This window comes from Varanus komodoensis, unplaced genomic scaffold (assembly GCF_004798865.1).
Source record: "Varanus komodoensis strain SLA01 unplaced genomic scaffold, ASM479886v1 scaffold21, whole genome shotgun sequence".
In the NCBI taxonomy this organism is placed as follows: domain Eukaryota; kingdom Metazoa; phylum Chordata; class Lepidosauria; order Squamata; family Varanidae; genus Varanus; species Varanus komodoensis.
The window spans coordinates 11,733,626-11,750,280 of record NW_025335589.1 but is presented as its reverse complement, the minus strand read 5'-3'; the positions used below and the strand labels follow the sequence as shown (position 1 = coordinate 11,750,280).

Sequence of the window (16,655 nt, the reverse complement as noted above, 5' to 3'; positions counted from 1 at the left end):
TGGGACTTGAACATCTTGAAGGCATAAGGCTAATTACACTGCAATACTGGATAAAACTGAAATATATATTTTACTTACCTTCATGAAGGAAAGTAAGATCCTTTTTGATTACAGGAAACAATGGTATAATTGGAGGCTGTAGGTTTTGGCTATTCAAGACATTGCGGTATTTTGCCATATTCCTAGATGGATCAAACAAATCTTGAAGATCTTGAAACAATTTCTCATATTTGCTTGGAAGTTTTTCCCAAGTGGTACGTAGTCTTGCAACTGGAGCTAAGTTCAGGCCACTAAAGAACGAATTTAAAATGGTTTGAAGTGTTGTAATCTCTGTCCGAAATGAAACTTGCACACACAGCTTTCCAAACATATGTTTTAATACACAATTATGTAAAGCATGAAGAAAAATAATCTGTTAATAAAATTAGGCAACTGACTGAAATCCAAAATACTAAGAAATAAAATTGCTCCTTCCAAAGAATACACATCTTGTATAAGCTGCAATCTTCAAAACATTGTATGGTTGTAAAATAATAAAAGATTATGGTAGCAGTGAATTGACGTTCCTCTTTTACTAAGTGTGTCCTCATATATGTTACAACATTGCTTTCCAAACAGTACTGCAGCAACAGATACTTTTATAAACAAGGATAATTTTTAGAACAGAGATGTAGCAATGATCATCAGTAAGTATTTGTTACTGCCAGATGGAAGTATTATAATGAGTGGTACTGTAACATCTATTCAGAGAGTGCAGCTGTAAAATGCTATGAGTCATTCCTTTCGTATACTAGCAAAAGGAGCATGTTATTGCTAGAGGTTTGGAAGAGACATTGACTATCTAAATTCATTTAGATACATTGGTGATATTGATTATAAAAGCCCTCTGTTGTCTGGGTCCTGGATAGCTGGAATTTAGCCTTTAGTCAGTAACTTCAGTTAAGATGCCTGAATTATATGATCCTAAAATTAACTGTTTCAGAGCTACTAGCAAATTATTAGGGGAAAATCCTCTTCTCTAGGTGACACGTCTTAATCTTACTGTCCAACATGTATCAACATTTCTTCAACATTAAGAATGTTTGTGTGAGCAATGGTGATCCATCCCATCAGTGCCTGAGACTACCAACCATCTTGGATCCCTCATAAAGCTTAATCAAGTAAAACAACACAATAATTGCAGAAATTAAGCCTAGAGGTCATAAAGGTATAACAACAGTTGCCAGTATCAAATCCGGTAGATAAGGTAACATCCTTTCTACCTTAATCCTAGTACTGCTGCAAATCTATCAGTGACAGCCACTATCCCTAAAATTGCAGAGTTTCATACTAAATGATAGTATCTCATGACCAACAGTATCAATGATTTTGGAAAATGCAAATAGAAGCAAAAAAAGAAAGTTTTCCTTATCAGTCAAGCCTTTGAATACAGCCTTGGGTTTGCATTAGGAAAAAATAAAAACCTTAACATGCATCTGTGAAAGTCAATCAGCATGCAGTTTTGTCAAGCTGATTCAAAATTGTTCCTCCAAAAAGAAAATTTTGAGCAACATTATTACTGGACAATTCAGGATTGTGTGTGCTTGTTTTGTCCTCTCAAACCCTTGAATATCCTCATATGTCTTTAAAAGCCTCAGTGTACAGCTTGTGTTCACCTGTTGCCAAAAGAATGACAGAGTTAGGATCAAGTGAGCCTCAGCTCAGTGGGGTTATCATTTGAAACCTGGGCAGCCACCACTGAGAAAGCCTTCCCTCTTGTTCCGGCCCTCCAAGCCTCCCTTGGAGTCGACACTTAGAGGAAGGCCCTGGATGTTGACCATGGTATCCAGAGCTGAAAAACATTCTGTATCACTACTATAGACTGTATACCTCCAGGATTGGAGAAATTACTCCCTTTGCATTTTGGCTTTTCAGTTGCAATCCAATGAACATTTTAGCTTTTTTCAGTGTTTAGGGTAAAGACAGATATTGGAAATGACAAGCACAGACACCTCCAGTCTTTACATCACTCTTGTTCTGTTTGAACTCTGTCCAAAGCTACTGATGTGGATTATGTTCATGAATTATTATTATAAAACTGAATTATTAATTCAGAGATCAATTAAAATACACAGGTAGTTTATCTATATATACTATCCTGTCCTATCTAGTATCCCTTCATTAAGAAACATCAATTTACATACTGTTCTTTAGGAAAGAATGCTAAACTTGCTTACCTTATTATTGCAAACATGGAGTTGAAGTTCTTGCATTCCCTGCAGTGCAATGCTATCTTAATGAAGTGCTTAATTATCTTCATCCTTTTCAGCTGGTTGGTTTCTCGCAGAATCTCAGATGCTACCCAAAAGGTTTCTTGGTTTATTACTTCTTCAAACTTTTTTAAGTTCATACAGCTAGATTTAGATTTCAGTTTAAACAAGTCGTCTATGTACTCTGTAGGTTCAATGTTACGGAAAAGTTCAAAGTTACGCATTGAGAGTTGGGTAGCTACCTCAACAGTACTGAGTTGCAGCAGAGAAATTTGGCTCTCTCTCAGTAATTCCTGAGCATCTTCATCTGAACACAATGTTTCTGTCTCCATATTGTTCTTCAAATAATACCTGAAAAATCAAGGTTTGCAGAAACTAATTAGCAGCAATGCACACTTTTTTTTGCTATGCAATAGCTTTTTTAAACTTGCCAATCAATATATTTATATTGGTTATATTTCTTTATAACATGAAACAATTGATGATTTACTCTTACCTTCCACTAAGCTGTATTCGGTCAGCAAGCTTAGAGAGTTGATCTGGAAGCCTTCTCTGCTTGATGACACCCTCTGGAGTGACTGATACTTCACATAAAGAATATGCATCTGCAGTTGTAGTTAGCGCAAACTCTCTGATTGCCTGAATGACCACTTCCTTTGCTGTTGTGTCCTTACTGATCATGATGTAGCGGCTTTGCTGGTCTGCTTTAAAAACCCTCAGAACCTGGTCTGGCAAGTCTGTAAGGCAAAAAGAGCAACAGTTCTATTCTTCATACAAGCCATATAACGCAGCAATTTTTTTTCCAGTCAGGACTGATACAATCAGACACCATTTTTCTTTCCCCTTTTTCCTTTTTGCTTCATCCTTTTTGCTAATCAGTTCTTCCATGAATGCCTTCCACTGTCTTCCAATATCACCTTTTTTCTGTCTATGGTCAGAAGCAAGACAGTACTGGAATAAACGTATTTCAACACTGGTTTCTTTTGTAATGGACTAGAATCTGTTACAACAAACCACTGTTTGTATGTAATGACAAGACAGGATTAACTTGGTGAATTCCTTCTTCTAGAGAAATGGAAGTGGAGGGTGGGTGGAAGCTCAAGGCTTAGGGTCAGGCTCATGTCAGCAAATTCACACAGTGTCAAGATGTTGATTTAACACTGTGGGAACCAGACCAATGAGTACCCATGTCTGAAGCCAATGATACATATCCATAGTTCCTTCTTCTATTCCTACAGCTACAATCTCAGCTGGAGAGGCAGCAGTGAAGAGTGGGATGCAGAATCTGGATTCCATTTCACTATTCTCCCAAACAGATGAAAGGTGCCACAAAGGTACAAAAGCAAGCAGGATTCTGTGCATCGTTTACCTTTGCTGGACTGAGATGAATAGACCTAGTGATTAAATTTCAGTCAGTACAAGTCATTTTGAACTCATAATCCTGTATATCTGCATTGTCTCAAAGGTTTTCTATATTTACTATTATTTTATTATATCTCTACCTCACCCATCAGCCCTAAGGCAACTTGTTTGGCCCAAAATGCTTTTTTATCATTAATGTATATTTTAGTTTTAAACATTTATGTTGCATTTAGTTGTGAACTACTTAGAAACCTTCAGCTACGGACCATACAGAAATGCAATAAACAAATACATACAAAATACATATAACTGAAATAAGAGAAAGGTCTGGAATGCTACCTTCTGTTAGATAATTCTCATTGTGTAATCAGCTTCAGTTCCCCAGCATCACTGTGAAACAAGGAATAAAACCAACTCCTACTCACTGAATTCCTCTACTGCATGGGTCCTCAAACTATGGTCAGCAGGCTGGATCTGGCCCACCATGCCCATTTATCCGGCCTGCCATAGAGGTTTTGGCCTTGCCGGGTGCGTGCACGCTTGTGCGCGCGCGTGGCGAGGCGGGGGGGGGGGGGCTTGCTGGTGCAGAGATCGTTTTGGACTTGCTCGGAGAAAAGGATCTTCCTGTGAGCAAGCCTCCTCCTCGCTGTGCCCGCGCCCAGTGGCGGCTTCCTCACAAGGAGATCGTCTTGGACTCACTTGGAAAAAACGATCTCCTTGCGAGCAAGCCGATGCCTTGCTGCGCGTGCGCGCCACGCCCCACTCCCCCCACATCTTTCAACTGGCCCCCTGTTAAAAAATGTTTGAGGACCCCTGCTCTACTGCCTCTACTCTTCTCCCCCTTTTCACCTTCAGTATCTGTCCCTCAGCTCTGTTGGCGCCTTTTCAAAGCATCTCCATTACTATGATTTTTCTCTTTTTTAATCCTAATTTAAGAAGTTTCACAAATCCACCCAAGTTCTCTGCTGTGATATTTAAACATTTAATGTAGATTAGGTTATCTTTGAAGTCTGCTGTCCAAGTGGCTTTCATGTAAGATTTGAGATTAAATGGAGGGTACATATTACAGTTGCAGATAGTGTGTGTTTATTAAGTCTTAGCATATTAAACCTTCATTCAATTAACTAGTGCAGACCACTCAACCTGGATTGTTGACTTCTTTATGTAAAATTTTCAATTTACATAATAATTACACAGGAAAGACACATTGCAAGTTGAAGACATTATTGCTATAAACATCCCCATACTGAAATGCTGAACTACAAATCCACCCAACACAGCAAGCCATTTTATGTTTCTCCCTAAGCTCTCTTCTATTCCTCCAAGCTATATGGAACAGCAATTCTGACAAGCCACTTTTTTTCTGCTCTAGTACATTCCATTTCCTGAATGCATCCCCCATCTCCATCTTTAACACAGTTCAAAGCAACAACAAAACTATTTAAACAGCATGCTTTTTGAAGTTTAAAGTACAGACTGTGGCATGAGATTATAGCCCAACTTTCCTTAAAGCCCTTAAGGGAGCATTATCCAGTAATGTTAACTAAATAGAGTACAAGAACAAACATCACTGAGGTAAAAATGACAATTAATTCTGCACTAGAATGAATTCAATATCAAAGTAAAATCACAAGACAGGTATCACTAGTCTCCTGTTAGTAAGCATTCCAACATTACTTTGTATACTACTGACTAGCTGACCTGAGCTTGACCCGCCCCTTCTTTCCCTTAGCCTCCAAACCACCGGACAATCTCTTTGCAATGAAAATCTTCATTGGACCTTTACAGCTACAAGACAACTTTCCACACCTACAAGTAACTCTAAAAGCCCTCTAGTAGGCTGGAAGATAAGCCTCTGCTCATGTGAAGAGTGTTGAACCCAAAAGGCAAGTTGCTTACTTGTAACTGTTGTTACTCAAGTGGTCCTCTGTGTATTCACACATATGGACTCAGTGTGCATGTGTGGCGCCTGTTTGGGGAGATACCAAAGCTAATTAGTTAGTATATGGTGGGAGTCCCTCCTCTGGGCACACCCCGGCATGAAGAAAAGGCTCCCACCTGGTCTTCAGTGCTGAAATGAGACTACCATGGTGCCCTCATGTCCCTTCTGTCATAGGGTGACATGAAAAGGGGATGGCATGTGAATGCACAGATGAGAACTTGAAGAACAGTTTGAGGTAAGCAACTTGCTTTTCTTCTTTGTGGTCTCTGTGCGTTACATATATGGGCAACTGGTGAGCTTACCTCCTGGAGGCAGGTGGTGTCACTACTGGAGAATTGCAAATATGATTGCCCTGCTGAAGGCACAGTTGGCTCCAGTCCAGATGTCAAAATGGTAGTGCCAGATGATGGTTGATGGGTTTGGCCATGTTATGGCCCTGCAGAGTTCAGGCAGGGGCACTAAAATGTAGATGACCATGGAAGTGGCCGTCACTTGTATGAAGTGACCATGCATCAGTCCAGAGGGCTGGTGTCAAAACAGCTCATAGGCAAAGAAGATTTTATGCAACTCCCACCTCACCAATCTCTTCAAGGGCTTGTTTGCATTGCTGTAGGCTATGAATTATTGTTGCATTGTTGGAGAGGTTCTGTCCTAGACTTGTAAAAGCCCAGAGGCCTCCAGACATCAAGGGAGTAGAATGCTGTCTCAATAGGGCCTGATGGAGTTGTGAAGAAGGACAGCAAGACTGTAAACTCATTGAAGTGAACAGGAGAGAACACCTTAGGTAGAAACTAGGGGTTGAGTTCAAGCATCACCTTGCCCTTGTGGAAGGTGAGGTATGGAGGACTGGATCAGAGGGTGGCCATATGGCTTACACAGTGATGACCACTAGCAAGGTGGTTTCCTACATAAGGAGTCAGAAATCCATGCTAGTCATGGGTTTGAAGGGCTTCATTTTGAGGACATGAAGGACTACAAAGAGACTCCAGTGTGGGTGGATGGACTGGTAGAGCTAGATTCTTGAGGCCCCTGAGGAATTGGTGAGAGACGGAGTGAGCAAAGATGGGGTAGCCTTGTATCAGGGTGTGGAAGGTGGAGATAGCAGCCATGTACATGTGAATGGAAGCTGTCTTGAGACCTGGCAGAAGAGGAAGTTCAGGAACAGGATAATTTGTTGTATGGAGCAGTTGATTAACTAGAGCAGTTGACTGGACCAGCATTCTTGACAGATTTCTTTATCATAGTCCCTCCTGTGTGGTGGTGTTGGCCATTCAGATCTATGATCCCAGTCAGCAATGGGAGAGCAGGATTGGAAACTGCACCTGTCAGCCTCGGAGCAGGCCATGCTTGGAATTGGGAGGAAGAAGAGGAGTGCCTTGGTGCCAAGGTGATGGAAGGTGCCTGCCACCTAGGTAAGGAGGCCTCTCAAATACCACTTTTGAGAAGGGTGCACTGAACACCACTGGTCAAGGTCTCTTGGGCTGCCTTCAGTACTGGTGAAAACTGGCAATCAGCATTGGGCTCTGGTGCTGCATCTCTATTATCTGGCAGGGCAGGGAGTCTTACAGGGGGTGTTTTATCATGGTGCTTCTTTGCATGTTTGCCACCATCCTTTTCCTTGGTCAGAATCAGCCATTTTGGAGGCCTTCACTTTTTTCACCAGCTTCTTGGCTTTGATTTTCACTGACTGTCCCTTCTGTAGAGCAGCTGTGAAAAACCCCAATGCCAGTGTGAACATGGAGGATATTGTGGTTCTAGATGTTGATAGTTGCTTCAATGGTTGAGATGGATCATTCCCACAGAAGGCCATGTTCCAGAGCTCTGCTTTCAGGAAGTCAGCCCTGTGATGCCTTGTTTGTATAGTGAAGGCCTGACAGTGGTAGCAGGTCTTCACCAACCGGCTTTCCCCACAGGCAGAAGAGGAACAGTAAGTACCCATTGGTTGGGGGCAGTCTGCTGCCACAACTGGTACAGTTTCTAAATGGTGCTTTGAGTGTCATCACGGGGAATGGGAAGGTGAAGGAGAGGAATGTGAAGCATAACATTCTCCTGGAGAACGACTGCCTGGCGACAGTGACACACGCACTGGTAACTTCCCAATTAGATTTCTGTAACACGCTCTACGTGGGGCTACCCTTGAAGACAGTCCGGATACTTCAATTGGTGCAGAATAGAGCTGCCAGCTTGCTGACGGGGACTGGGCATTGTTCTCATATAACCCCAGTTCTCTGTCAGCTCCACTGGCTCCCGATTGAAGTCTGGGCCCAATTCAAGGTGTTGGTTATGACCTATAAAGCCCTAAACAGCTTGGGACCTGGATATCTAAAGAAACGCATGCATCTATATATGCCCTCCCGCCCCTTGAGATCAGCAACAGATGCCCTTCTCCGGGAACCCTCTGTGAATATTAGGAGGCGAGTACCCAGAGGAGGGCTTTCTCTGCGGTGGCGCCCCATCTATGGAATGCGCTCCCCAGAGAGGTCCGCCTGGCGCTGTCGTTATTTGTTTTTCGGCACCAGGCTAAGACCTTTTTATTTAAAACTTATTTTAATTGTTAAATTATTTGAATTAATAGGATTTTAAATTTTTAGCCAAGAATGCACCGGGGGTTTTTAAACAATTTTTTAATTGTTATATTGTTATTATTTATGTATCCTTTGTGAGCCGCCCCAAGGCTTTGTTGCGATGGGGGAGGCATAGAAATGTTTTAAATAAATAAATAAATAAATAAATAAATAAAATAAAGTGGTGAAGGAGAGTGGGGCTAACAACTGGTATAGTGGAAAAGAATGAGCAGATATGTAAGAAATAATTTTTCTATATAAAAAAAGGGGAATAAGGGCTGAAGTTGTTGGAGGAAGAAAGGGGAGCAAAATTTAGACAAAACAAGCACTACAAGTAACAGAGGAAGAACTTCCCAATGCACCCACAATAGTAGGTTGCAGAAGAACTGACGACGAGGCAGGAGCCTCTCCCTCACACCAGGCTGTACCAAGGGGAGGGATTCTCACTACCTATTAACTAGAGCTTTAGAATCTTCCTGAACAGGTGTCACTCAAGTGCGCAGAGCCCATGTGTGTGATGCACAGAGACCAAAAAGAACAACTGAAGACTTTTTCCCCAGATCTTTCCCTTTCAGTAACACTTTGGGCTGCTGGTGCCTGCTGGCAAAGGTCCAACCAGTGAGACCTGCATAATCCCTCTAACTGGATAACTTGTCTCCCCGATGTCTTGTCATAGGGCCAGAGGCCAGGCAAGGCAATGGCTCTCTCTTCCCTTCTTCAACCCCTCCTGCCCCTTCCAAAACATTCCTGCTTTCCTGGTCCACATGGGAACCTAAGGACAGAAACCTTGAGAGTGCTTCAAAGGACAGTGCCTCTCCCTAGATCACCAAAAATCCCATCTTTGCTTCTTCAAGGTTCTTCCTTCTTCAGAATCCCAATTATGATGATCCTGGGAAGCCTGCCAAGAGTGGTGGTCAGCTTCACTCATTACACCAAAATTACTTGGCTAGCAATGCACCTGGGGCAGTCCCCACTGCTTCTGCTAAACCTCCACACAGGTGTAGAGCCCTAAGACTGGCAATGATAAATTTGTGCTCACCTGGGGTTGTGTTGAAATCTAAGATGCGATGATGTGACTGTAGTAAGTCAGGATTGCTAGAAGATAGTGTTCCACTGACAGGCAGAGCAGGAGGAATATGTTTGGTCTGTCGTAACCCTACAATGCTGTCATCCTGAGACTGGCCAATTCCAATATCACTATATTTGTGGTAGAAAAAAAAAACATGTAAATGTTTTCATTTTATCGAGAGTAACGGGTATTTTCCCCCATATTCCTGTCACCTCCTATTCCTATTTAAAGTGTTCCCTATTTACACACCTCCATCTCTGTCTAAATTCACACAGCATATGAATTTTGTAAAGAGAAGCATAGTTTTGGCAACAGAAACATTTAACTAAAGATATATTAATAGCCAAATTAGGCTGTCAAGTTCAGAATTCTTTATGAATCTGGAAGACATGGAAATGTATGCCTGTGATCATATTTCAGAGTTAGCATTTTTAAAGAAAAAAATACTGGTACATTTCGTCTCTTTGTACCCTTCCCACCCCACCCTATCTCAGAGATTCAGTATGTTATGGGATAATTAAGTCTACTGTTCAAGTTGTTATAGAACTACATGAGAATATGTTATTACAAGTTTACTGAGTACTTTCTTCTAAATCTTTTCAGCACAGAAAATAATTTTAAACCATCAGAATATTCAAGCACAGTATTGGTTGTACATCTTCAGAATTATTAATAACTGAAGGTTATTGTGTCTATTACTTTTTTGTACAATGAGGTACAATGGTAACTGTCTGACAAATATGATTGCATAATGTTGTACTGAAAAGAAGTTTAATTTTGAAGTACCTCTTCTACATCTTCAGTGAAGTCAATGAAGGTACTGAAACAGAATGTCTCTGACCACGATCCAGAGACTTCTGTATAATGGAAGCTGGGCATGCCCAGTGAATCTAGTAGCTTTTTGAAAAGGAGCCTTTACACCATCAAGTGAAGTTGCAGCCAATATCCTATGGACATACACAATTTCTTGTGCAGTTCTCTGGACTGTGGCCTTTGAGTTTTGGGGATTTACACTACTCTAAGCAACCATATGAACAAAGCTGGCTGAACAGGAACAATGTATTCTCACACTTACCAAAATAATTCCCTGCATAAAACCCAGGGGGGAAAGGGGAAACTTAATATGAAAATATATAATCAATATAACTGACAAGATATGATGGGTCTAGCTAACAACACATGACAGGGAAAATAAGCAAGTTTCACTTAATAGATAAACATCAAGTTTATAACTAGTGGTTATGTACACCATGGCTAAGGGAACTTGTGCAGGAAGATGCAGTGTAAATCAATGGAACCCCGATTTGATCCTTACGTTTTTATATAAGAAAGCTATGAAGGATAGTTGTATTGATGCACAATATCTTCAGTGAATTAGAACCCATGTCCCTGCATCTATTCAATAGATTAAAAACTATTCCTGTAAAAATTTCAAGGGCATATGCACTAGTGGGTTCAGGGCCCCTGCCCTGTTCTTTTTCTCAGAATAAATACAATAGCGACATGCAAAGTCACCAAGCCATTTCTGACTCTTCCTCCTTTTCTGCCTCTCTCTCAAGTGGGTGAGCTTAGAAGGAAGATTGTGGCTACTACTTTCGGTTTCTCACAGTTGCTCACTAGTGGCAAAATTATGTTTCTCTTTGGTTTTTCTCCAGAGGGCTTTCTCTGTCTCATCTGCCAGGACACACATGAGCAAATATTAAGTGTCAAATACCATCTGCCTTTGTTCTGTCTCAATGACAACATTTGGCAGGTATAGACAATGTATGATTGTACTCAGTTGTTCCATAAAGATACTTGAGTCCTGGTTTTCCCATTTGTTCCTGCCTTTTGTTTGTATTCAAGTGTCAAATATAAGAAACACAGTAGTCATTTTTCTAAGCTAATGTGCTATGTGTCTGTGAGAGGAAAGCATACTATCATGCCATAGATCACACTCACTTGTAGGGTTTCTGAGGCAGGATACTAATTCGAGTTTTGTCTAGTATCTTCTTGAGCTTGTTTCGGCCACCAACAGTGTTGGCTTTGCTTTTCTTAGTTACTTTTTCCAATCCTATCACCTGTTCCACATCAACAGCAAGATCTGGGATGGAGTAACGACTTGCTTTTTTAATGTCACCAATTTTAGGCAGATGAGGCGCACCATTTCTTTTCTCTTCAGACAACCTTGTCAGAAGTTCTTTAAAAACTGAACAGTAAGGCAATGGATGGAAAACATAGAAAAATAAACCCAAAAGAAATTTATCATACCTATCTTGCATAGGCTAGTAAGTAAAATAAGTAGCATTTTCACTGTGAAAAAAAATCTGATATAACACCACCTTGCAACTAATTCCACAAATCTATTCTTAGGCACAGAACTGAGTCCTTTTGATACAATTTACCCTATGAAGGAGTTCAGAAGACCATAAACTGCAGAAAGGGCAAAGGTATTTTTAGTTCTGAAACATGAGGCAAAAATTACAGCACATCATCTTCCAGAAACCATACTGTAATGCTACAGAGGCAAGCCAAAGGAAGTCATAACACAATGATCACGGAACTTGTTGTATTGTAAAGCTAAGTCCTACAGTAAGGACTTGCAAGTTTTTCTCTTAATGCAAGCAATTTTAATACATTACTTGCCCTTGAACAATTCCAAAGTTATTTTACACTAAGCGGGCAGGTTCACATGACATTACAAGCCATGATGGTTTCTTGTGCAAGATGGCCTATCATGTCATCTTCATCCTGCCATGGTATTTCAGTATGACACACTTGGTTTTCAGAAACCATGATAAAAAAAAACAGTAGTCTGTTCTATAGTTTCCATTCATCATTGTGGCTTCTCCAGTCATTCAAATCCAGTTTCTACAGTCCTTGCAGACAGCTACCACAGAATCCCCTGGAAAGAGTGGCAGCTGAAGGAGCTGTTCTAACTATGCAATGTGGGATTGGATTTCAGACATGGTGGTTGATGGGATATGTGCCAACACCTGGAGGACTGAGCGAGAAGAGTGGAAACTGTGCTAGCATAGAAACCATTTGATGGCCTGTCAGGCACAGCCAGACAACAAACTGCATACCATGGAAATCACACAAGCATGCTTGTTCTGACATGTGAACCCAGCCAGTGTCTTGACTACACTTAAATTTATTGATATTTATGCATACATTTGAATTCTATGTATGAAGTCAAATTTCATTGTCATAGTAATCATTTCTGACCTTAATCTACCATAAAGAAGTAGATTTAAGTCTTATGGCTACAATCTAATGGCTACTTATCAGAGACATAAATGAGACATTTCTGGACATATACGCATAGAGCTGTGCTGCAGGTCAACTGATTTTGATTTGTTAAAAATATTTTATGAAGATGTAAAGAAACATCTTAAACTGAATCAGATCAATGATCTATTTAACCCATTATGGCCTATGTTCTCATACACAGATCTGAGACTTGTCTAAGCATTATGTAACTAAATGAAGATGCACTAAAGCTCCAATGCCATCCATAAACTTTTTCAAAACAGCAAGCATAAGAGCAAAGATGAAATCATTTCTCCCATATTTTGCACAATCAACCCATGAGGTTTCTGCTAACAAGAGTCAGAGATGAAGTCAGGGAAAATTTAAAAGAACTGGCCAAATTAATGGTGAATAGGAACAATTAGTGGTTATTATTACATATAATTGGAATAATTATTCTACATAGTCATAGCATGCTCTTTCCCTATTTCCTGTACTACATTCTAGAATAGACCACTGTCAAAAACAGAGAAATGGAATACATGGACTTTGATCAGACCAAGTAAAACTATTCTTATGATTAAAGGTGAAATCCTATACGGAAAGCCCTATAACATATTGTAGGACCCTTTTTGTTAACATGCATGGGATTGTGCCCCAAAACTACAATTCCCACTCATATCTAAGCAAAGTGTTTCCATTTCTTGATATTATCTTTCTGTGCTATCATAAAATATTATGAAATGTTTCTGCATTTGCTTATATAATGAAGTAGCTGTGAAAATTAAAATAGCATCAATTATAACAGCAAGTATCTCACTTCTTACTCTTAAGGAATCTTTTTTCATATTGACTTGCCTTTAGAAAAGCCGTTATTGCATATTTTTAGAGGTGCATTCCAGAGATGCACTCTCTCTGATAGCATGAGACATTGGACTGGTTCACATGATCAAAATAAAGCAACATGACTTCTTCAAAATGCAGTGGAGTGTGATTTGATTAATCACTGCCCAGAAGCAGCTTGACATCTGAAACTGCTTGGCCTTTTAGAAGAGAAAAGCAACTCTCCAATTATCCAGAGTTGTTCCCTGTCCAGCAAGCCATGCTACTAGATTTAGAGGACATGACAAGCAGTGCTTGGAGAGTAATAATTCAAATTGCACCCCAAGTGAACCTGGGACATGCGATGATCTAAATAAGCTATCGTAAGTTATTTTGATTGTGTTACCCAGGTGGTCACTGTTTAGTTACATTAAGGCACATCTATAAAAAGTGAACCTTAAAACATGGACAATGCTAGTGATGTGTCAGGAAATCCATTGGCTTTCTTGGGCTCAGTTCTGCTTTGCAGTGAACCCGAGTGTGAGCACCTGGAGAGCACATCCTGCACCTGACAAGGAAGCAAGCTGTTGGCTGTACAACCAGGGTATGTGAGTGTTCGTTTTGAAAGACTGGGCCAAACACAAGAGAAAGCCTGTGTATGCTTAGAAGGATGAATTCCAGTGTGGTTCATTCCAAGCTTGCCATTGCTTCCTTAGGGCTGTGCATGGCAGAAAAACGGTTACATGTGGATCAACGTTCTTTTGGGCATTTTGCCTGCCTTTCAGGAACATGTGACTTCCTTACAGCATCATTTGAAAACTATTGCATTAGAATACATACCCTGAAAGTATGCCTAAAAACTTACCAAATAAGTTGGTTTTCACAGTGATAGATAAATGTGTGTTATTTCGAAGAATTTCCATGGCTTTTGATAACTGAATGTTTTCAAAGTTTTGGCCATTCACCTCCAATATCTAGAAAGAAGATTTAACACTGGCAATTCATAATAAATAGAGGTCCATATAATAATGAAATTATGTCCTTTTTTCATTTAAGTCACACAGTCATTGACTTTTCAGGAACAATCTGTTGAATTTTAAATTACATACCTGATCACCACGCTTCAAGCCTGCTTCAGTGGCTTTGCTACCTGAATCTACACTGTCAACAAAGATTCCAAACCCCTTTTCGGAACCTCCCAACAATAAGAAAGGCAAAGGGGCTTCCCGAGATGGCTTTGTTAATGTCATCATTCTTCGTTTAGCTTTAGCAGCACATGCGATATTTAACAGCCTCAAGTGTCCACCCATTTTCTATAGGAGAAATAATAAATAGAACCATTCGTTATTAGTGCCAATGTAGCATCACAAGTCTTCTTCCCCACATCTGGGCCCATCATTCATACCTCTCTTTCCAAATTGTTCTCAAATTCCTCCAGAAAATGAGTCATTGCTGGATCGCCCTCAAAATCATTGAAGTGATTGTTCACCCACAACAATACTACCCGTGTAACCTGAAGAAAGCAATACAAAGTTGCAGTAGATTCTTTACATATATTTATTTTATATTTTCAATTGACTTAATATTTTAGATATGGATGTATACGTCGACATTTAATCAAGTGACATTTAGTCATTTTCCAGGTACTCAGTTTTTGTGTTTGGGTTTTTTTAACAGAACAAATTGGGTCTTCAACAAAAGGATGCCCATATGTACAAAATTCTTCTACGTGTATTTTTAAGAACATGAATCTAGCAAAACACATTTTAACTAAGATTTTTATTATGTTTACATATTATGTAAACATATTTTAAATGAGAACTAGGGTTGAAATGGTAGCAATTTGAAAAGAAATCTCATTATTCTTGCTCTGGTGAGCATCAGAACTTGCACAGGAAGTAAATTAACATTGCTTAGGACGTTGCAAGTTCTTAGCATGCCACTTTGCAGTCTTTCCAGAGTCAGAGGGTTAGCAAACCTAGTATTAATTAAGGCTTCCTATGTGTATCTTACATTTTAGGGAATCTTACATTTCTTTTTAGGGAACTTCTGGTCTGCAAGCCTAATATGACCCTCAAGGCTGCCTGATCCACTCTACAGCCATGCCTACTTCCTGATATGATCTCCATGCCTCTCAGAGCTGGTAGAGGAGAGGGTCAAGTCTATCACCATATGGCATATGGAATACTAAAACTCTCTGCCCAGCACATTTCAGCTGGTATGAAACCACTGACTCAGTGGAAGAGAGGAAGCTCAAAGGAATGTTTCTGTGAATTGTGTGTGCATACACTAAATTTTGAACACCAGACAAAGTCTTTCAGAAAAGGAAAATCTATTGAAACTCAAACAACTCTATTAGTTGTGGATGTTAAATGTGAAAGCATTCAACTGATCACTCAAACCTGCAAAAGAACAAAGGTCATTTAATTGATTCTCACTTTCAGATAAAGACAGGTGCATTCAATAGCTTTTACCTGCATTACATTTGGGTACTTGTAGTAAAATAACAGGTGGTATACCAGATTATATCTACTTTTTCTAATCTCTGTGGAAATGCTTTTCCTACTGGAAAAATGTGTTTCTCACCTGCTTTTGTCCAATAACTATAGCAATTTATCATTTGTTCTAGACCCTCATTAGTGCATTAAAATACAGGCAATTTTATTTTAAGAGGTCATTATTAATGTAACCTTATCCCTGAGGCTAGGATCATTGAACCACTCCAGTAACTTCTTTCCCACTTCCATTGGGCTGGAAAGGAAGGTCCTGTAGGTCAACAAGAAATCCTCTATAAACGTTGGATCCACTACTGAATGTTCTTCCACCAAATGCATTGTTAACCTTTCCGATGTTCCCTGTAAAATGTAAAAATTTAATTATCAACACATATGAATGCTTTTCAACTGCTCTCCCTCTTTTAGTTTAATTAAAATTAAGATAGTATAGTATATTTATTGGACTAAATTTATACTTGCACAAAGCACTGAATACAAAAATAAAAAATAGGTTTTTTTCTCTCCCTCATAAAATTATATTCAAAATATGTATGATACGGTAAGATTGGTGCAGCAATAACATCTAAATCATGCACAGATATCAAGAATATTTGAAAATGGAAAGGTGGACTGATGCAATACTAGTAATTAAAACTTCAGTGTGGGCCTGCTGGGTCCAATTTCTCCTGACCAGAAATATACTTCCCAGTCAGTCCAACTTTTCATTCTTGTCCAGTGGAGAAGCCAGGAGCAATGGGACACCAAACAAAATAATATTGTTGTCCAAGTGGGCATCTTAAGTCATAGAATCTAAGAAACAAAGGATGCCATGGCTGAAGAATGCCCATCAGACATGTAATGCCAGATAGAGTAATCAGACTAGGTAGCAGTCCTGCAAATATATTCCAAGTAGACTTAGGT

At 39.8% G+C, this 16,655-nt stretch overlaps 1 protein-coding gene across 11 annotated transcripts in view; it reads right to left on the bottom strand.

Annotated features, from left to right (window-relative positions):
- RAPGEF2 (Rap guanine nucleotide exchange factor 2) overlaps positions 1-16,655 on the bottom strand; it is a 174,835-nt gene that overhangs the window by 16,214 nt on the left and 141,966 nt on the right. For all 11 annotated transcript variants that reach the window (XR_006414777.1, XR_006414778.1, XR_006414779.1 and 8 more), the window contains 9 exons: positions 15,930-16,094; positions 14,645-14,752; positions 14,349-14,552; positions 14,105-14,213; positions 11,128-11,374; positions 9,157-9,314; positions 2,746-2,986; positions 2,217-2,600; positions 79-290 (listed from right to left, as the gene is read on the bottom strand). Coding sequence is in view for 8 of the 11 variants with exons in the window: in XM_044430651.1 (XP_044286586.1) it covers positions 79-290; positions 2,217-2,600; positions 2,746-2,986; positions 9,157-9,314; positions 11,128-11,374; positions 14,105-14,213; positions 14,349-14,552; positions 14,645-14,752; positions 15,930-16,094 (1,828 nt within the window). In the remaining 3 variants the exon portion in view is untranslated. The remainder of the gene's footprint in view (positions 1-78; positions 291-2,216; positions 2,601-2,745; positions 2,987-9,156; positions 9,315-11,127; positions 11,375-14,104; positions 14,214-14,348; positions 14,553-14,644; positions 14,753-15,929; positions 16,095-16,655) is intronic.